Here is a 22,559-nt window from a genome sequence, read left to right on the forward strand (position 1 = left end):
TCATATTTATAAATGAACATTAGCGGTCACATGACTGCTGCCGCCATGTTTAGTCCTATTCATGGATGATTACAGAAGACTGATCTGCAATGTATACTTTTCTACCATGAGGAAACAAGGTAAAAGTACACGGGGGTAATGCACGTATATTTGTATATTGACAAAAGGAAAAAAAAAATTGTATATATTCTGATTATTTTCTGTAGAAAAAAAAAAGATAATTCTGTGTCGACAAGAGTTCAAGGTCCTTCTCTGTTTGTATTGATGGGGGGGGGGGGTGGTGGTGGAAGAAATCAGTTCCGCATGCATCTACTGTCTCTCATCATAGTGTGTGTGGTTGTTGTCCTCAGGATCTGGAGTGTTATGGGTTAACACGAAGTATAAACTGTTTACACAATATTGAAAGGTGATAAGCTTAGAGTTAAACGGTCCTAATTAACAAAACAGCAATACCACCCAACCTTAAGGCGATGGTTCACTTTGACATCTCTACTGACATCTCAATGAGACTCATCTGGGCAGATCATCAGTGGTGGTATATGATCTTGCAGGGGGAAGGAGTAAAGTGTACCTTGTATTCATTCAGTAGGATGTGACAGCTCTGTGGTACTATAGTATACATGGACTTAGTAAATCGTATGTGAGGCACTCACCAATGACATAAAGAGCACCCTCAAACTACACTTACCGCTTTAGAATGTTGGAAGAATACTTTATTTCCAATTTCAACTCTTTCCTGCAGATCATCCTCAGAGTCATCGCTAATCTTCTGTGCCGACACCCAGTGTTTCTGAGGACTGCAGATGGCGACTTGTGTATTGCGGTAAGTGCAAGTGTTTCTTTTTGGTGTCAAGTACATGGCGGCATTAGAAGATTGTCTGACGATAATCCCCTCCCTTGCGAGCTAGAAGACAGAAGAAAGGTCAGAACAAGAAAAAAACTTAATGGTTTACAAAAATCCTGATGCGCAGTAGTTCCAGCATTTACTGCAGTAGCAGGTCAGGTGGACTTCCCAATTTTCATCAATATGGCCCCATTATGTGTAGAGATATAAAACTACAAAACCGTATCATCCAAGGCTACTTTGACTTTTCATCTATACTTGGGTTCCTTCACATGGGGAATAAACGCTGAGGAATTTCCACGGCAGAATTTGCTGCAGCATTTACCATAAGAGCTATGGTTAAAAGAAAAAAGGTCTCACCCACATGAAGCAGAAAAATTCCATGAAGAATCAGCAGCGATTTGAAATAGACTAGCATGTCAATTTATACTGCGGATACCGTGCATTTCAAGCTTTGACACGCTTTAGGTTGAAATCCGTGGCAAACCCGCACCATTTAGATATGGATTTTGCCCCTGCTGATGTGCTGCATATTCACTGACAATTTTCCTATGTGGAAAGCCTTTAGAAATTATGCCCCGTGGGAAGTCATCCTCTAATGATTCCCAACGATGATTGTTCCTGTGCTTATACACAGAAGCGATCCTCACACAGTGAATTGAGGCAGAGCGGGTTGGGGAGCATTCTAGCCACCTGCCTCCATTCACAGCAAACAGGCCAAACAGTTATATGTATGCATACACAGAACGATGAATGATAAGCGAACAAATCATTGTTTGTCATTCAGTCGAAGCAGGCATTTATACTGAAAGATAATAGTTAAGATTCTCGCTGGATCACAGGAATCTGAACGATTATCTGCTCGTGCAAAAGGGCCCTTAGAGTAACATTCTGGGAGACACTGAACGGAGGTGGTCACGAAACATGACATCACTACCGAAGCAATCAAAGCCTATTATACTGGCCATGGACGTGAGAATTGATGGACAAAACATACGACTGCCCGTAGACCAAACGGTGCGATGGCCCATGCTTGGTAATAAATAGAGGTTGTCTGGGACTTTTTTTTAATTAAAAAAAAAAAAAAAAAAGCTTCTATTGAGGATCTGTCGACAAGACAAGTCATCAACAGGTGATCAGATCTTCCGCTCTGATCCCAGCTGATTCCCCCCATGTAGTAAAGCGCAGGAAGTAGATTGTGCTGACCACAGTGCAGTGCGCACAAAGGCTGGCTTTGCAGACACAGTTTCCATTGAGTTCAATGCAATACCAACCTGGGCCACTGCACTACAATCAGCTGATCGGCAGGGATCTGAGTGGCACAACCCGCCAATCATCTACTGATAACATATCCTAAGAACAAGTCATCAATGGGGGTAATCCAAAAAGTCCAAGACAACGCCTCCTGTTTTTAATGTGGTTGGGCCATAGCTATCCAACTGCTCTCTTTCTTCCTGTCTGCATTCACATACATGTATGGGAAACATTCAATCAACGCAAACGGCTCAGGATGAGAACGACAATGAACCCGAGGCAAGGAAATGGGGGTGAGAGTCATACCGCATCACAGGATTTCTGAATCTGATGCCTCTTGCACTGTTTGGCATGCTGATTAACCCTACGCTTCACCTCCCCTTGAAAGCGAATCAGTCTCTGCTCCTTCTCTCTCTGATGTCGAATCAGCTGTTCTTCAATTTGTTCAGCTGGTACCTGAAGAAAAAAAAAAAAGACTTCAGTGACCCAAGAGAAGAACAATGATCCAATCAACAACAACCAAGACAAATGCAGCTTTTAAGAGACAGTCACCTAGCTGGTTGATGGGAAACATCACCATTTTATCTTTATATTAGATGCAATTGAAGTAATGAAATAAGCTTCCAAGGGGGCAGCTTTTCCAGCTATGTGTGAACTCATCCATATGGACGTTTCTGCAACAAGTTTGCCACATGTGAATTCAGCTGGTAACTATACAAATCATCAGCCCATCACTAACCAGAACGACCTGCCGGATTGGTCTTCTAATACACAACGAGTCATAGAGATATCTGGTCTTCGCTGATCAATGTGAAATATCTAATCGCATGAGTAGAATCAGTTATACATCTCCTGCCATCTTGTGGCTGCATGTGATACTACAGTCAGGGACAAGCACGTCTTTTATTATTAAACTGTTTATCGTTTTTCAAGGAATTACAACAAAATACGCAGCATGAAAGAGAATGTGTAAACAGAAGTATAAAACTATTAGGCCTCATGTCCACGGGGAAAATCAGGCCCGCTACGGATTCTCCATGCAGAATCCGCAGCGGGTCCCTCCTGCCCCGCGGACATGAGGGCTGAAAATAAGAATAAACTCACCTGCTGCGGGCCGTGCAGGTCTTCCCTTCTTCGCAGCCGGATCTTCTTTCTTGGGCCTGGCGCATGTGCTCGGCACGCCGGCTGCGTGCTGTGCGCATGCGCTGGGCACATCCGCCGGGTCGAAGAAAGAAGTTTCCGGCCATGAAGGAAGGAAGACACGCATCGCCTGGAGCAGGTGAGTTTAATTCAGGCGCGGGTCTCCTGCGGATCAGGACGGCTTCCATAGGCTTCAATAGAAACCTGCGGGAGCCGTCCCCGCAGGAGACCCGCACCTAAATGAAGCATGTTCATATTTTTCCCTGCACGCGGGACCCGCGCCTGCAGGGAAAAATGACAACCGCAGGTATTTAACTACCTGCGGGTGTCTAATGCATCCCTATGGGGCGTGGATCCACGTGCAGGAAAACGCTGCGGATTTAAAATCGTCACCACTAACCCGTTCGCTCATGCAGCCTGTTTAGACAGGCAGATGCATCATTGGGCTCATTTTAGGGACAAACAGTAGGACTTCCTACTGTAAAAGTTGCATCGCACCGCACGAAAACTGCGTTTTTGGGCGATGCAACAGAAAGGAAGGCTCCATAGGGAAACATGAGCTACAAAACCTCGCAGATCGAGGCTGTATAGATCCTACCGCAATTCTGAAGTCTCACAATGTAGCAACATACAAAACATCGTCAGTGTGAAGGAACCCATTGGAAATCATGGGCTTCACATACATGTGATTTGTAGGGCTGTCGCATCATGAGATGATCATGCGATTGCCACCAGTGTGAAAGAGACTCAAGAATTTGTCCTACTTCCTAGAAAGGTCGCATCAGTGGGCAGGTCTAAAATAAATGGAATAACGCTCCATCCAAGGCTCCAGCAACAATCGGGATAACCAGGGTTCAGTGTATGGAGCTGAGAGGCAGAACGGCACCAGAACATCAGAATTTTGTATTAATGTTTCCACGCAGAGAGATTTTAGCTGTTTTCTTCCATATTAAACCCCGGGAGAGAGCTGAACGCACATTTGCACATGTAACTATGCCCAAGCTCCCGGTCGGGACAAGGGTCAATAAGCAGTTTATATACGGCTGGGATTAGACCCTCGGTTAACCTAGGGTTTCCTAAAAGGCTTTCTCTTTTTGCTGTTATACAACGGCGCCACCTGCTGGCTAAAACCAGTGTGTGCGCGCCAGAGAGGCTCCGACAACGGAGTGGCTGGAAATAGACGGTAAGAATACCCTGTTGGACATCTTCTGATTGAAGCTTCTACAGCTCCAATGTCAGAATGTAGGAAGACGTCAGACAGTGGATTGAAAAGGGTCAAAGAATGGTTTGACAGGGTTTATAAAGGTTGTCGTGTCAGAGACTGTCATGCGTGCAGATAGAGAGGGAGTAAAAATTAGATTTTATTTTTAAAAGAATTATGCAGTGAGTCGGAAGGACCCAAACACCCATGTGCCCAGATGCCCTGTAGCCAATACAGGGAGAAGGGCAGTTCTCAGTTGCGTGGTGCAGTTGTATCATTGTAGAAGAAACCTCTTGTTACAGTCACAGTCTTGGGTATAAATAGATAGCACCAGTGTTTCTGGTGGCGCAATGCGCTACTTACTGGCATAACTATGGTGGATGCAGTTGCAGCCGGGCCTAGGGGTCTATCCATATAGGGAGCCCAGTACTATGAATAAAGCATTATAGCAGCATATCTGCTGTACGAGACTTACAAACTTCAGCTGGTGGCTGAGGTGACATCATGGCTTGTTGCTGTGCCATGTAAGCTGAAGATTAGATGAAGGCTGGACTGGTGTTGGCGGCATTAGCCCTTGGGATGACATGATGTCACATTCAGGAAATGTGAAGATACTGATGAAGGACTTTGCTTCAATGTTGTTGGTCAGTATGCATGCCAGCTACAATATGTAAGGTGTCATTTATTGGAGTCTCCACACAGGTGTGCAGCTGTCTCACAACCAGCTACAAACTGCCAGACTGAGGGCTGCTGTATCCATAGCAACTTAGGCCGGGGTTGGGTGGGAGAAGTGTGGGGATGTAGTTTTCCCATAATCCCTCATTCCACGCACAGGGATGAAGGACCTGTGATGACGTCACCGCCATGTGATCAGGCTCTGCTGGTTCAGGACCTGTGATGATCTCACCATCATGTGATCAAGAGCGGAGCTCAGAGCCCCAGTGATTCAGCTGCTCGCTGAGGTGAAATCGTGGCTGGGATGAAGGACGTCTGATTACCTCACCATCATGTGATCAGGGACGGGGCATGTAACTCACGGACAAGTGGTCATTAGTACTTTGACTAATTATTAGGAAATTCTAGTACCAGTGTTTCTGGTGGCACAATGTGCCACACAGCTCTGCTACATGTACATTACATACAGCTCTGCTACATACATTCTTCATCCCATACAACAGGGATCACAAGCAGCACAGCCCTCGGGATGAAGGACCTGTGATGACATCCCCATCATGTCCCTTATCACATGATGGTGACAACACAGGTCCTTCATCCGGAGTGAGTTACACGTTCCCACCCTGATCACATGACGGTGACATCATCACAGGTCTTTCATCCCTATGCAGATTACATCCCCTACAAACCTCCTGCAGTTGGCTGTGAATGGTGCGGATTTGGGGAGTAATATAGATATATGCCTGCAGTTGATATGAAGTACAAACGAACACCTAGCCGGACAGCAGCTGTGTGTTTACGGGACCTGTAAGGACGTCACCGTCATTTGATCAGGGGCGGAGCCTGTAAGTCACTCACGGACGGACAGGTGGTCACTAGTATGTTGATAAAGCAACAGAACAACAGTTTGAAGGGCTGTAAAAAGGAGAAGAAAACAAAACAAAGACCTACTATTCTGCATCTAGAGGAAGGTTAAAAAAAACTGCAATATCAGAATGTGAATCCTGATATCAGCTTCAAAACAGCCTTATTACTTCGGGGATGCAGGGATCCACCACGGTGGCAGCGGACCATTGAGCTCTCCCATTGCTTTCACTGGGCCCGTCGCATATTTGCTTCCCTCCCGTAGACCTCTGTGGGGCCGTCGCCGCCGTATATTTGCTCCCCTCCCGTAGACCTCTGTGGGGCCGTCACCGCTGCCGTATATTTGCTCCCCTCCCATAGACCTCTGTGGGGCCGTCGCCATATATTTGCTGCCCTCTCGTAGACCTCTGTGGGGCCACCGCCGCATATTTGCTCCCCTCCCGTAGACCTCTGTGGGGCCGCCGCCGCCGTATATTTGCTCCCCTCCCATAGACCTCTGTGGGGCCGTCGCCGCTGCCGTATATTTGCTCCCCTCCCGTAGAACTCTGTGGGGCAGTTGCCGCCGTATATTTGCTCCCCTCCCGTAGACCTCTGTGGGGCCGCCGCCGTATATTTGCTCCCCTCCCATAGACCTCTGTGCAGCCGTCGCCATATATTTGCTCCCCTCCCGTAGACCTCTTTGGGGCTGTTGCCGTATATTTGCTCCTTTCCCGTAGACTTCTGTGGGCCATCGCCGTATATTTGCTCCCCTCCCGTAGACCTCCGTGGGGCCGTCGCATATTTTCTCCCCTCCCGTACACTTCTGTGGGCCGTCGCTGCCGCCGTATATTTGCTCCCCTCCCATAGACTTCTGTGTGGCCGTCGCTGCCGCCGTGTATTTGCTCCCCTCCCATAGACTTCTGTGGGGCCGTCGCTGCCGCCGTATATTTGCTCCCCTCCCATAGACTTCTGTGAGTCGTCGCTGCCGTCCTATATTTGCTCCCCACCCGTAGGCGTCGTTGGGGCCGTCGCTGCCGCCGTATATTTGCTCCCCTCCCGTAGGCGTCGTTGGGGCCGTCGCTGCCGCCGTATATTTGCTCCCCTCCCGTAGATTTCTGTGTGGCCGTTGCTGCCGCCCTATATTTGCTCCCCACCCGTAGACTTCTGTGAGCCGTCGCTGCCGCGGTATATTTTCTCCCCTCCCGTAGACTTCTGTGGGCCGTCGCTGCCGCCGTATATTTGCTCCACTCCCGTAGACTTCTGTGGGGCCGTCGCTGCTGCCGTATATTTGCTCCCCTCCCGTAGACTTCTGTGAGTCGTCGCTGCCGTCCTATATTTGCTCCCCTCCCGTAGGCGTCGTTGGGGCCGTCGCTGCCACCGTATATTTGCTCCCCTCCCGTAGACTTCTGTGTGGCCGTCGCTGCCGCCGTGTATTTGCTCCCCTCCCGTAGACTTCTGTGGGGCCGTCGCTGCCGCCGTATATTTGCTCCCCTCCCGTAGACTTCTGTGTGGCCGTCGCTGCCGCCATGTATTTGCTCCCCTCCCGTAGGCGTCGTTGGGGCCGTCGCTGCCACCGTATATTTGCTCCCCTCCCGTAGACTTCTGTGGGGCCGTCGCTGCCGCCCTATATTTGCTCCCCTCCCGTAGATTTCTGTGTGGCCGTCGCTGCCGCCCTATATTTGCTCCCCTCCCATAGACTTCTGTGGGGGCCGTCGCTGCCGCCCTATATTTGCTCCACTCCCGTAGACTTCTGTGGGGCCGTCGCTGCCGCCGTATATTTGCTCCCCTCCCATAGACTTCTGTAGGGCCGTCGCTGCCGCCGTATATTTTCTCCCCTCCCGTAGACTTCTGTGGGCCATCGCTGCCGCCGTATATTTGCTCCCCTCCCGTAGATTTCTGTGTGGCCGTCGCTGCCGCCATTTATTTGCTCCCCTCCCGTAGACTTCTGTGGGGCCGTCGCTGCCGCCGTATATTTGCTCCCCTCCCGTAGACTTCTGTGTGGCCGTCGCTGCAGCCATGTATTTGCTCCCCTCCCGTAGGCATCGTTGGGGCCGTCGCTGCCACCGTATATTTGCTCCCCTCCCGTAGACTTCTGTGGGGCCGTCGCTGCCACCGTATATTTGCTCCCCTCCCGTAGACTTCTATGGGCCGTCGCTGCCGCCGTATATTTGCTCCCCTCCCGTAGGCGTCGTTGGGGCCGTCGCTGCCGCCGTATATTTGCTCCCCTCCAGTAGAGTTCTGTGGGGTCGCTGCCATATATTTGCTCCCCTCCCATAGATTTCTGTGGGGCCGTTGCTGCCGCCCTATATTTGCTCCCCTCCCGTAGATTTCTGTGTGGCCGTTGCTGCCGCCCTATATTTGCTCCACTCCCGTAGACTTCTGTGGGCCGTCGCTGCCGCCCTATATTTGCTCCCCTCCCGTAGACTTCTGTGAGTTGTCGCTGCCGTCCTATATTTGCTCCCCTCCCGTAGGCGTCGTTGGGGCCGTCGCTGCCACCGTATATTTGCTCCCCTCCCGTAGACTTCTGTGGGGCCGTCGCTGCCGCCGTACATTTGCTCCCCTCCCGTAGACTTCTGTGTGGCCATTGCTGTCGCCCTATATTTGCTCCACTCCCGTAGACTTCTGTGGGCCGTTGCTGCCCCCGTATATTTGCTCCCCTCCCATAGACTTCTGTGGGGCCGTCGCTGCCGCCGTATATTTGCTCCCCTCCCATAGACTTCTGTGTGGCCGTTGCTGTCGTCCTATATTTGCTCCCCTCCCGTAGGCGTCGTTGGGGCCGTCGCTGCCACCGTATATTTGCTCCCCTCCCGTAGACTTCTGTGGGGCCGTCGCTGCCGCCGTATATTTGCTCCCCTCCCGTAGACTTCTGTGGGGCCGTCGCTGCCGCCGTATATTTGCTCCCCTCCCGTAGACTTCTGTGGGCCGTTGCTGCCCCCGTATATTTGCTCCCCTCCTCATAGACTTCTGTGGAGCCATCGCTGACACCCAATATGTGCCGCCCCCATAGACTTCTGTGGGGCCGTCGCTGCCGCCGTATATTTGCTCCCCTCCCGTAGACTTCTGTGGGGCCGTCGCTGCCGCCGTATATTTGCTCCCCTCCCGTAGACTTCTGTGTGGCCGTCGCTGCCGCCGTGTATTTGCTCCCCTCCCGTAGGCGTCGTTGGGGCCGTCGCTGCCACCGTATATTTGCTCCCCTCCCGTAGACTTCTGTGGGGCCGTCGCTGCCGCCGTATATTTGCTCCCCTCCCATAGGCGTCGTTGGGGCCGTCGCTGCCACCGTATATTTGCTCCCCTCCCATAGATTTCTGTGGGGCCGTTGCTGCCGCCCTATATTTGCTCCCCTCCCGTAGATTTCTGTGTGGCCGTTGCTGCCGCCCTATATTTGCTCCACTCCCGTAGACTTCTGTGGGCCGTCGCTGCCGCCCTATATTTGCTCCCCTCCCGTAGACTTCTGTGAGTTGTCGCTGCCGTCCTATATTTGCTCCCCTCCCGTAGGCGTCGTTGGGGCCGTCGCTGCCACCGTATATTTGCTCCCCTCCCGTAGACTTCTGTGGGGCCGTCGCTGCCGCCGTATATTTGCTCCCCTCCCGTAGACTTCTGTGTGGCCGTTGCTGTCGCCCTATATTTGCTCCCATCCCGTAGACTTCTGTGGGCCGTTGCTGCCCCCGTATATTTGCTCCCCTCCCATAGACTTCTGTGGGGCCGTCGCTGCCGCCGTATATTTGCTCCCCTCCCATAGACTTCTGTGTGGCCGTTGCTGTCGTCCTATATTTGCTCCCCTCCCGTAGGCGTCGTTGGGGCCGTCGCTGCCACCGTATATTTGCTCCCCTCCCGTAGACTTCTGTGGGGCCGTCGCTGCCGCCGTATATTTGCTCCCCTCCCGTAGACTTCTGTGGGCCGTTGCTGCCCCCGTATATTTGCTCCCCTCCTCATAGACTTCTGTGGAGCCATCGCTGACACCCAATATGTGCCGCCCCCATAGACTTCTGTGGGGCCGTCGCTGCCGCCGTATATTTGCTCCCCTCCCATAGACTTCTGTGGGGCCGTCGCTGCCGCCGTATATTTGCTCCCCTCCCATAGACATCTGTGGGGCCGCCGCCATATATTTACTCCCCATAGACTTCTGTGGGGCCGCCGCCATATATTTACTCCCCATAGACTTCTGTGGGGCCGCCGCCATATATTTACTCCCCATAGACTTCTGTGGGGCCGTCGCTGCCGCCATTTATTTGCTCCACTCCCGTAGACTTCTGTGGGCCGTCGCTGCCGCCCTATATTTGCTCCCCTCCCGTAGACTTCTGTGAGTTGTCGCTGCCGTCCTATATTTGCTCCCCTCCCGTAGGCGTCGTTGGGGCCGTCGCTGCCACCGTATATTTGCTCCCCTCCCGTAGACTTCTGTGGGGCCGTCGCTGCCGCCGTATATTTGCTCCCCTCCCGTAGACTTCTGTGTGGCCGTTGCTGTCGCCCTATATTTGCTCCCCTCCCGTAGACTTCTGTGGGCCGTTGCTGCCCCCGTATATTTGCTCCCCTCCCATAGACTTCTGTGGGGCCGTCGCTGCCGCCGTATATTTGCTCCCCTCCCATAGACTTCTGTGTGGCCGTTGCTGTCGTCCTATATTTGCTCCCCTCCCGTAGGCGTCGTTGGGGCCGTCGCTGCCACCGTATATTTGCTCCCCTCCCGTAGACTTCTGTGGGGCCGTCGCTGCCGCCGTATATTTGCTCCCCTCCCGTAGACTTCTGTGGGCCGTTGCTGCCCCCGTATATTTGCTCCCCTCCTCATAGACTTCTGTGGAGCCATCGCTGACACCCAATATGTGCCGCCCCCATAGACTTCTGTGGGGCCGTCGCTGCCGCCGTATATTTGCTCCCCTCCCATAGACTTCTGTGGGGCCGTCGCTGCCGCCGTATATTTGCTCCCCTCCCATAGACATCTGTGGGGCCGCCGCCATATATTTACTCCCCATAGACTTCTGTGGGGCCGCCGCCATATATTTACTCCCCATAGACTTCTGTGGGGCCGCCGCCATATATTTACTCCCCATAGACTTCTGTGGGGCCGCCGCCATATATTTACTCCCCATAGACTTCTGTGGGGCCGCCATATATTTACTCCCCATAGACTTCTGTGGGGCCGCCATATATTTACTCCCCATAGACTTCTGTGGGGCCGCCATATATTTACTCCCCATAGACTTCTGTGGGGCCGCCATATATTTACTCCCCATAGACTTCTGTGGGGCCGCCATATATTTACTCCCCATAGACTTCTGTGGGGCCGCCATATATTTACTCCCCATAGACTTCTGTGGGGCCGCCATATATTTACTCCCCATAGACTTCTGTGGGGCCGCGGTACACAACTACTCAGAAAAATAGAGCAGATCCTATTTTTTCCTGTGCAAAACCCAGAAATGTCTGCCAACCCGCTGGATCCAGGGCCTGCTCTCCACGTACTGCAGGCGCACACAGCGCGGGGTAACAGGCGGCTGCTCTCACCCAGCTGCGGCCGTCCGCTCCCGGGTCACCCGGCTCTATCCAGGCCCCCACAGCCGCCACTCTGCCCGGGTTCCTCTCAGCAAGCACCGCCTGGTTCACCACCAGCCTGCTGGGCTTCAGCTTCCCGGCCTCTTCTCTCCTCCTCACAGCCGCCGCCATCTTCCTCTCCCACACAGAAGCTTTTCAAACGGCCGCGTTTACCGTCTCCATGACGACCACACACGACTTCCAGTTTGCCGGAGAGGCTGTGATTGGCTAGTCATTCATCCAATGAGAGGAGTCCGCTCATCGTTCAGTCGTACGTGTACCGCGCGCCCTGATTGGTCAGTCTGTTCCTCTATTGTATCTAAGCTCAGAGTGTGATACTCCTCATGTGAATTTTACGATAGAGACCTGCTGGGAGTGAGTATCTAAGCCTGCCCTGTGGGATACAGTCTGCTTTTATATCTCGTGCCTTCTATCAGGTTTAGGCATACCTGCCAGGTATAAGGGCACATTTCGCCAATAGGCCACACCCCGTTTATAGTTAGCCACGCCCTTTACGCGCTGCCTATGACAAACCCGTGCATGAACAAATATGTGTATTTTCGCATAAACAAGTCAAAACCCTTTTTTTTTTAAGTTTTAACCCCGCGCTATTGCTTGCGGAAAAAAAAATGAGCGAGATATAGTAAGGCTTGTCTTTTCTCGCACATAGGAATATGGCTTCGCTTCTCCATGTTTTGCGCGTGCGATTTTCATGCGTGCAAAAAGCTCCTCAAAAACAGTTTCCTGTTTACGCGCCGTTTGGGGCTTTTTTTTGCGCACATTGGCGTATTTTACCGTACTTTTTACCCCTGCGGAAAACAGACACAGTGATTGAAATGGCCTGTTAGTTCCAGATGTGTTCATTCTCCAATTCCGCAGTGTTTCATGCATCTCCTTGCGTATTGTGCGCACACGTACGCATCCCTCTATTGCAGGGGTGTCAAACTCATTTTCACCAGGGGCCACATCAGGTTTTTGGTGAACTTCAAAGGGCCGATTATAAGACAGTACAGTAAGGGCTCGTTCACACCAGCGTATTTGCGTACATAATATGCAGAGAACAGAAGCCATTGATGTCAATGATTTCATTCACATAATGTATATTCTCACACAGCATGACCTATATTGTTTCAAACTACGCACCCCGATAGGCCATTGAAGTGAATGGGCCGCGCAAATACGTGGTGAAATGGCAGGAAACCTGTGTATTCAATGCATATTTGCGCACCATCTCAGGGGCCCATCTGCGTTCTTTTCTGCGTGCCCAAATACGCAGGCATAAGCGATTTTCGATTGCGCAAATACGTAGCGTATTTGTGCGACCGAAATGCAATTACGCCCGTGTGAACGAGCCTTAATAGTGACCCCCATAGTGGTCGCAGTAGTAATAGTGACTCTGATAGTGGCCCCAGTAAAAATATTGACCCCCACAGTAGACCAGTTAGTAATAGCGACCCCCACAGTGGCCCCAGTAGTAATAGCGACCCCTACAGTAATATTACTCCCTCCCAGCAGCAATATTACCCACTCCCAGCAACAATATTAACCCCCCCACACAGCAACATTAACCCCCACCAGCAATATTAACCCCTCCCCCCTGCACCAATATTAACCCCCTCCCAGCAACAGTATTAACCCCCACCCACCCAGCAGCAATATTAACACCCCCCCCCCTCCTCCCCTTCCCAACCCGGCAGCAATATTAACCCCCTGCCAGCAACAATATTAACCCCCTCCCAGCAGCAATATTAACCCCACCAGCAATATTACCACCCCACCCGACCCCCGCAGCAATATTAACCCCCTGCCAGCAACAATATTCACCCCCACCAGCAATATTACCACCCCACCCGCCCCCGCAGCAATATTAACCCCCTGCCAGCAACAATTTAACCCCCACCCCCACCCCCCAACACACCAGCAATATTAACTCCCTCAGCCCCGGCAGCAATCAGCATTATTAACCTCCCAGCAACAACAATATTAACCCTCACCCCCCAGCAGCAATATTAACTTCCCCCTTCCCCAGCCATGTGCTTACCTCCTCCTTGCTGTCAGCACCATTCCTCCTTCGTGCTGAGCCCGGGTGGCATATGAACTTTTCCCACAAGACTTCTGCACTATTGAGCAATTCCAGCAACCTGATTGGTTGTTTGGTTCTCTGGGTTGGCTGATTCCCCAATCAGATTGCTGGAATTGCTGACAAGTGCAGAAGTCTTGTGGAAAAAGTTCATATGCGTCCGAGTGTGCACTGACATCAGTGAGCAGCACGGCACGCTTCCTCCCTGAGTCCTCTCCTGCGGAACTGAAGAGCAGGGGACTCAGGGGAGAAGGGATCAGCGCTGTCAGTGTGATTACCAGCGGGGAGCTGCGGCACCCCAGCTGGTAATCACTACAGTGGTGAGCGGCCGTCGGCACGCCGCGGGCCACATAACACAAGGCAGCGGGCCGGATTCGGCCCGCGGGCCTTGTGTTTGACACATGTGCTCTATTGGGACCTTCACTGCGCAAATACGCAGAAAAATACACCGTGTTCTAGTTTTTGTTTTGTGTGACCGAAATGCACGCGCAAATCACAGTAATCCGAATGAACCCACTGAAATCATTCTATTGTTTTCATATTATGCGCGCAAATACGGCCATGTGATAATGGTCTTAGGCAAGAGTCATACGAAATTATTTGCACAGCGTATTACGCACAGAAAATTGCACACGCAATACGCGGTCATTACAGCCCGTTTGTTCACATAAGCCTCGGATCACACAGGGCGGATTTGCTGCGGTTTTGCCGCGGATTGCCGTTGCATATCTGCACTGCGGCAAACCGCTGCGTTTGCAGTGCAATGCAGCACAAATGAGTTTTGCAAAAAAGCTGTTCCCACAGGATGGATTTTTTCTGCACAGCCGCAGTGCGGAAATGCAACTGCGGCGCGTTTTTCAAAGATACAGCATGTCCATTCTTCTGTCTTTTCCGTAGCGCTTTTTTGTCCATAGACCTCTATGGACGCAGCTAAATCCGCACCAAAATACGCGGCAAAAAGTAAAAAACGCTGCGGAAAAAATGCGGAAGCCAAAATTAGCCTTTGAAGCGGTTTTGCAACAGAAGCATTTCTTCTACGGAAAAACCGCAACGGAAAAACCGCGGCAAATCCGCCCTGTGCGAACCCAGCCTAAGTGTATTTTGCGCGCATTTTGTTGCTGCATAAAAATCTGCAGCATGCTGTATTTTCCTGCGGACACATGGGAGACGACCGCTGACAGCGCGCCACTCTGTACGCAGGCGGACCCCCCGCCGGGCACACTGTACTCAGAGAGGGGCTGGGTGGGGGCTGTTTTTTGCGGCCTGAGTTGTATTTTTCAGTAATACTATTTAATGTACCGTATGATGTATTGAAAACCGTAAAAGAAAATCAAAGTGGAGTGAAAGGGAAAAAAACGAAATTCCGCCATCTTGGTGGAGGGTGGGCTATTGTTCTTACAGCCTACACACTGCGACAACAATGACCTGCTAACTGTGTTTTAGTGGTCAGCATTGTTAGGACAATACCAAATGTATATCGCTTATTTTCTGCCGCCATCTTCTGACCGCCGCAACTTTTTTATTTTTCCGGCAACATAGTTGTGTGAAAGCCCGGTCTTATCGGGACGCCCTGCAGTCTCTGTTGGTGCCATTTGGTACTTTTTAGGGTCTTCTTAAATATGAACGCGTCAAAGCGCCTGCGATTTCAAATGCAGCGCTTTGCCGCGATTTTACTTTCGCTTTCAGGACGCAGCTCCCTGAGGCTGAGGGCGTGTTTTGGCGCACCCCATCGTTGTGATGGGTGATGAGGAGCGCTAAATGGCCAAAGATAGAGCAGTCAGTGCTCAAAAATCGCGGTGCTGGAAAGTGCATGTCTGCGAGGTCCCGTTGATTTCAGTGGGAGCGTCATACTGCGATGAATGCAGCGTTCCTAACGCCACGTTAACCCTTTTCAATCCACTGTCTGATCTCTGAAGAGTACGCTGTACAGCTCCGATGTTGGAAGACACCCGTCGGGGTTCTCTTACTGTATATTGCCAGCCTCTCTGCTGTCGGAGCTTATCCAACGTGTCACCTCATGCAGTACTGGCTTTAGCCAGCATATGGCGCCGTTGTATATTGGCAGCAAAAGAGTAAGCCCCCTAGGAAAACCAGGATACAAATTGGATTGGAAAGGGTTAATCGTGGTAAAAAGCGCCCGTGTGAAAGGCCTGAATGTTTTTTATTACATTTTTTTAACTGGATGTCCAAAAAGACTCAATTCTGGTATTGCGTGTATATATATATTTTTACAACATTCACCGTGCGGGGTAAATAATGCATTGCCTGGATGGATTCGACTTTTACGGACGGAGCGATGCTAAATATGGCTTTGTTTTTTTCTGTTATAAATATGGGAAAAGGTTTTTCTAAAAACTTTTAATACTTTGGTTTTCCCTAATCGCAGCTGTCATCTGTCAGACAGCCGGCATCCACATTGTACGGAGCGGGGTTAGCTCCTGATCCCACTCCATACAAACCCCTGATCTCAAGGGCGTAACTTTTATTCCTGTGGTGTTAATGGGTTAAAGGGGTTGTCCAACATTTAACAATTATAACAATATAATTACCATTTGGCGCTGATGCCTCGGCATTTGACCCGTAACAATACCGGATTTTGTGGTCATTGATGTCTCTTGAACAGGTCACATGGGCTCTAAAGTAGAAGTCCCACGTAAAGGGTCTTTTACGGAGGTCTGCGCAGGGTGTTTAGCCTGGCATGTGAAATGCCGAAGTACATAAATAAGCCGCAGTGTCGTACTCTGCTGGCCATTACAGCTAAGCAGCACAGAGTATTTCAGGGCATGACGTTGGCGAAGGGTTAAATGCAGGTGCGCCAAGTACTGTGATTTGGAACAATGAATCACACGGTTGTCCAGTGGTATATTGTGCCACGTATCATGAGTGTTTTGTTCCGCCATCAGTCCCCCGGGACGCGTCCGCTCGGTTCTCACACTACAGTTTTTTTTTCCCAGGCACAAATCATTTGGTGAATAGAGCGGCGCCAGCGAGCTCTGAAAAAAATCTGCGCTGCGGACAGGGGCGTAACTATAGGGGATGCAGGGGATGCGGTTGCACCCGGGCCCAGGAGCCTTAGGGGGCCCATAAGGCCTCTCTTCTTCATACAGAGAGCCCAGTACTATGAATAAAGCATTATAGTTGCGGGCCCCGTTTCAGGTTTTGCATTGGGGCCCAGGAGCTTCAAGTTACGCCTCTGGCTGCGGACCATTGGGAGCGTCCACTGCGAACAACAGTGTGACCCTCAACAAGGTCAGATGGGCGAATGCATTGCAGAGAAGGCGTTTGGGTCACTCCCAGGGTGGCCCTTCTGGACTGCTCCAGCTAATTAGCTGATAGCAACTGTGAAATGCAGTTAGGGTTGCCACCTTTGTAAAAAAAACAACAACATACCACCCAAAAAGGGGTGTGGGTTAGGGAGTGGTCAGGGGTGTGGCTTATTATGACATAGGTTTTTGCCTCTATTACTCTAGTAGCAGCAACTAGTAATAGTGCCGCCAGTAGTGGCCCCAATAGCAATAGTGTGCATAGAAGTTGTCTCAATAGTAACAGCGCACCAAGTAGTGGCGGCAGTAGTAACAGCGCCCTCAGTAGTACTGGTGACTCTATTAGTAATAGAGTGCCCTCAGTAGTGGCCCCAATAGTAACAGCACACCCAGTAGTGGCGGCAGTAGTAACAGCGCCCTCAGTAGTACTGGTGACTCTATTAGTAATAGAGTGCCCTCAGTAGTGGCCCCAATAGTAACAGCGCACCAAGTAGTGGCGGCAGTAGTAACAGCGCCCTCAGTAGTACTGGTGACTCTATTAGTAATAGAGTGCCCTCAGTAGTGGCCCCAATAGTAACAGCACACCCAGTAGTGGCGGCAATACTAACAGCGCCTCCAGTAGTGGTTCTAAAAGTACCAGCGCCCTCAGTAGTACTACTGGCTCCAATAGTAATAGTGCCCCCATAAGTGGCTCTAGTAGTAACAGCGTCTCTAGTAATAAAGGTGACCCCAATAGTAACAGCACCCTCAGTAATGGTCCTAATAGTAATAGTGCCCCCAGTAGTACTTGTGGCTCTAGTAGTAACCGTGTCCCCATTAGTGGCTCTAATATGAACAGCGTCCCCATTAGTGGCTCTAATATGAACAGTGTCCCCATTAGTGGCTCTAATAGTTACAGCATCCCCAGTAATGGCTCCAGTAGTAACAGTGTTCCCAGTAGTGTCTCTAATATTAACAGCATCCCCAGTAGTGGCTCCTGTAGTAAAAACAACCCCAGTAGTGGCTCCAGTAGTTACAGCGTCACCATTAGTGGCTCCAGTAGTTACAGCGTCCCCATTAGTGGCTCCAGTAGTTACAGCGTCCCCATTAGTGGCTCCAGTAGTAACAGCTTCCCAGTAGTGGCTCCAGTAGTTACAGCGTCCCCAGTAGTGGCTCCAGTAGTTACAGCGTCCCCAGTAGTGGCTCCAGTAGTTACAGCGTCCCCATTAGTGGCTCCAGTAGTTACAGCGTCCCCAGTAGTGGCTCCAGTAGTTACAGCGTCCCCAGTAGTGGCTCCAGTAGTTACAGCGTCCCCAGTAGTGGCTCCAGTAGTTACAGCGTCCCCAGTAGTGTCTGTAGTAGTAACAGCTTCCTAATAGTGGCTCTAATAGTAACAGTGTCCCCAGTAGTGGCTTCAGTAGTATCGGCGTTCCTAGTAATGTCTCTAGTAGTAACAGCGTCCCCAGTAGTGTCTCTAGTAGTAACAGCGTCCTCAGTAGTGTCTCTAGTAGTAACAGCGTCCCCAGTAGTGGCTTCAGTAGTAACAGCATCCCTAGTAGTGGCCCCAAGTAGTAATGGTGATCCCAATAGTAACAGCACCTTCAGTAGTAATGGTGACCCCAGTAGTAACAGCACCCTCGGTAGTAATGGTGACCCCAATAGTAATAGTGCCCTAAGTAGTAATGGTGATCCCAATAGTAACAGCACCTTCAGTAGTAATGGTGACCCCAGTAGTAACAGCACCCTCGGTAGTAATGGTGATCCCAATAGTAACAGCACCTTCAGTAGTAATGGTGACCCCAGTAGTAACAGCTCCCTCAGTAGTAATGGTGACCCCAGTAGTAACAGCACCCTCGGTAGTAATGGTGACCCCAATAGTAATAGTGCCCTAAGTAGTAATGGTGACCCCAATAGAAACAGCACCCTCAATAATGGCCCTAATAGTAATAGTGCCCCCAGTAGTACTTGTGGCTCTAGTAGTAACCACATCCCCAGTAGTGGCTCTAATAGTAAGTGTCCCCAGTAGTGGCTTCAGTAGTAACAGCGTTCCCAGTAGTGTCTATAATAGTAACAGCGTCCTCAGTCACCTAATGGTGACCCCAATAGTAATAGAGCCCTTAGTAGTAATGGTGACCCCAATAGTAACAGCTCCCTCAGTAGTAATGGTGGCCCCAATAGTAACAGCTCCCTCAGTAGTAATGGTGACCCCAATAGTAACAGCGCACTCAGTAGTAATGGTGGTGCCAATAGTAACAGCGCACTCAGTAGTAATGGTGGTGCCAATAGTAACAGCGCACTCAGTAGTAATGGTGGCCCCAATAGTAACAGCACGCTCAGTAGTAATGGTGGCCCCAATAGTAACAGCACGCTCAGTAGTAATGGTGGCCCCAATAGTAACAGCACCCTCAGTAGTAATGGTGGCCCCAATAGTAACAGCACCCTCAGTAGTAATGGTGGCCCCAATAGTAACAGCGCACTCAGTAGTAATGGTGGTGCCAATAGTAACAGCACCCTCAGTAGTAATGGTGGCCCCAATAGTAACAGCGCACTCAGTAGTAATGGTGGTGCCAATAGTAATATAGTGCATCCATTAGTGGCCCCAATAGAAATGTATTTTGGGGCCCACTGTGCAGCTATATGCACGTTCGGACTGGCTCCCAGAGGAACAAGGTGAATACCCCAGTGGGCCCTGACGCAGGATTGGGCCCCCAGCCCCCTGCACCTGCATGACCGGCACATACATCAGTGGAGACAGCGCAGCGCACAGATGCAGTCACCTTTCCCTTGAAGTGTACGGCTGGGTTCCAGCAGCTTTTCCACCTGTATTTCCCTGCGAAAATCTCTTCCCATAGAGAGCAGAGAGCCCGCAGTGAAACGGCCATACAATTGATATGTCGCCACATGTCCGTATCCACCGGCTTGTCCGCAGCGGACCGTCGACAGCGTGCGAATGAGATTGTTGCAAATCTCATCCACTTTGCTGCTTAGTCTCAGGTCTAAAAATGCCTGTGGAATTTCCGTGCGGACCTTCTGCGGCAACTCCGCCCCGTGTGAACCCGACCTGAGGAGATCGTGGTGGTCAGGGATTTGGTGAGCGGGGATCAGGTAATATTTGGATGTAGTTGTGCTGTGGGCCCCAAGAATTAACTTTACAGTTGGGCCCTCGGCGCCGCGGTCCGACACCGTCCAATAACCCCTCCCCCCCACCATTGTGATGGATGACGAGGTGCGTTAAAAAATGTGAAAAATAGAACAGACAGCGCTCAAAAATCTAACGCTGCGTTCGTATGCAGGTCCGCGAGGCCCCATTGGAAACAAAGGGAGCGTTGTGCCGTTATTAGCTCGGGGCTCGGCGCGTTGCACGCTAAATTCGTAAGGCAATAACCTAGAAGGCTGCACTGTGATTGGCTGCAATTTCTTATACCTCTGAGGTAAAATGAAAGCTGCGCTGTGATTGGTTGCTATCTTTTACACTGCTGAGGTAACATGAAAGCTGCGCTGTGATTAGCTGCAATTTCTTATACCGCTAAGGTAAAATGAAAGCTGCGCTGTGATTGGTTGTTATTTCTTACACTGCTGAGGTAACATAAAAGCTGCGCTGTGATTGGTTGCTATGACTTCTATAACCGTGCGGTGTGGGGCTCATTTTTGTGGTCCACGACTGCTATTCATAAAATCACCGCCCAACGCCGAGTATGTCCCCTAGTATAATATAATACTGCACTTTGGTGTAATATGTTGTGGTTGTCAATGAGTTAATGACCCCAGATATTATGGCTAATTAGTGGTCACTTGTGTAAGGAGCAAGATGCAACAATGTATTCATTTTATTTTATTTTTGGCCGCTAGCAGACGGCCGGGTCGATCCGGCTGGAAGAATTCTCGCAGCGGGACCGGACCCGAGCCCCTTCAGGGACCAGCGTGGCACCCACCTGTCCTGCGGCTCCGGCTCTTCGATGTGCCGGCGGCCGGGCAGCCGGCGCATGCGCAGACCCAGAGCCGGCGGCCAGGGAGTGACAGAGCCCCGCACAGAAATAGAGCATGCTGCCATTTGTTTTCAGCGCGCGATTTCCTGCAGACAAATCGCGTCCGTCTGCCTAGAATTGCGTTTTTTAACGCAATCCTATGGCAGCTTCCATGGGCGGAAATTCTGCGGGAAATCCCGCTGCATAATTTCCGTCCGTATGTATTGTTTAAACTTTTAAATTATTATTTATTATGTATATTCCCTGACACAGGAATAAAAAATGTAAAAGTCGTATATGCCTCCTATATAGCAACTAAAAATACATATGTATTTATTACTACCATTTTGAGGTATATACAATTTTTAAAACTATTTTTTATTCCTGTTTGGGGGGGGGGGGGGGTAAGATGATCAGCAAATGGATAGTTTGGATTTTTTTAATGGAAATTCCCTTGCCTGATAAATAACGTAAAATTTCATAGTACGGGTTGTATAGATGTGGCGATACCACTTGTGTAGGATTTTTTTTTGGTTGTTTTTATTTTTTTATATAAAAAATTAAGTCCCGCGTAAGAGGAAAAAGTTTTTACGTTTTTCTCTAAAAAACGTTTAGACACCACGGTCAGCAATGACTGCAGCATCTGTAATGTTAAAAGGTATAGAGGAGTGATCGGATGAGCAGGTCCTCATCATTTCACTCCTTTTCTGAGAAAACCCCATATGTGACATTCAGAGAGCAAATGTGCTCTCTGATTGATGGGGAGGTGATCACAGGAATACATATTCATGTCAGCCCTCTCTGTACAGGAGAATCACACATTTTCTCTGCTGCCGCTGGTCATGACATCTGCAAGTTCAGCAGTTCCAACTCCACTTCACATGGCTGTAAGCCCAGTTCTTTAGGCCTGCTTCACACGGGCGGTAAAGTTGCACGACTTTCTCGTGTTGCGACAATGCGACAAATTGCATGTATGTGAAGCCCATGCTTTCCTATAGGTTCCTTCACATTAGCGATGTTTTGTAGCATACAACATTGTGGGTTTCACGATATGCACGTGACTTGCTAGGTTTTGCAGTCCATGTTTCCCTATAGAACCTTCCTTTCTGTTGCATCGCATTGCGCGAAAACACAGTTTTTGTGCGCTGCAATGCAACTTTGACATAGGAAATCCCATAGTCGGAGCTCTAAACTCAGCCTTAGCAGCAGAAGAAAGAAAAAGAATACATCACCTCTCCGGCGCTGTCATCTGCCCGCTCATCTCCCCGAAAGCTCCGGCAGACTTCCTTGAAGTTCTACTGCAGAGCTTCCTGGTTGGGACTTCGAAAATCCCCGCCTCCAGGAAACTCTGCCTCTGATTGGTTCTTGAATGTGTGGCTCAGCCAATCAATGAGTCAATGAATGGCTGTGATTGGTTCATCAAGTGCCGGCTTTGATTGGCTGAACCACGGCGCTTGTGAATCAATCACAGCCAGCCCTTCCTTAGGGCGGGGATTTTGATCCTCCAATCCAGGAAGGCTTGCAGAAGATTGAAGATGAGTGCCAGGGAGCTTCAGGGGAGAAGATGCGCTGAAAATGTATTTTTTGTTTTGTTTAGTTTTTTTTTACTGCAGTTAGGGCTTATTTTCGGGGCAGGGCTTATATTTCAAGCCTTCCTCCCCACCTGAAAATCCTTGCATGTGACTTTGTAGCAACACAAAATCGCAATTTCGCACAGACCACCAATGCAATATCGCTGTGATTTTCTCGCGCCCATTATCGTGTCAGCGGTGTGGAAGCGGCCTTAAAATTA

The 22,559-nt window shown here is 50.3% G+C and overlaps 1 protein-coding gene across 1 annotated transcript in view; it reads right to left on the reverse strand.

Moving 5' to 3' along the window:
• The window catches only part of CCDC15 (coiled-coil domain containing 15), a 39,291-nt gene extending 27,626 nt beyond the window's left edge, over positions 1–11,665 (reverse strand). The window contains exons 1-3 of the mRNA XM_066606659.1: positions 11,454–11,665; positions 2,405–2,554; positions 689–904 (exon numbers count right to left, since the gene is read on the reverse strand). Coding sequence (XP_066462756.1) covers positions 689–904; positions 2,405–2,554; positions 11,454–11,612 — 525 coding nt within the window. The 5' untranslated portion in view covers positions 11,613–11,665. The remainder of the gene's footprint in view (positions 1–688; positions 905–2,404; positions 2,555–11,453) is intronic.
• Between the last annotated feature and the right edge of the window lie 10,894 nt (positions 11,666–22,559).

This window comes from Eleutherodactylus coqui, chromosome 6 (genome assembly GCF_035609145.1).
Source record: "Eleutherodactylus coqui strain aEleCoq1 chromosome 6, aEleCoq1.hap1, whole genome shotgun sequence".
In the NCBI taxonomy this organism is placed as follows: domain Eukaryota; kingdom Metazoa; phylum Chordata; class Amphibia; order Anura; family Eleutherodactylidae; genus Eleutherodactylus; species Eleutherodactylus coqui.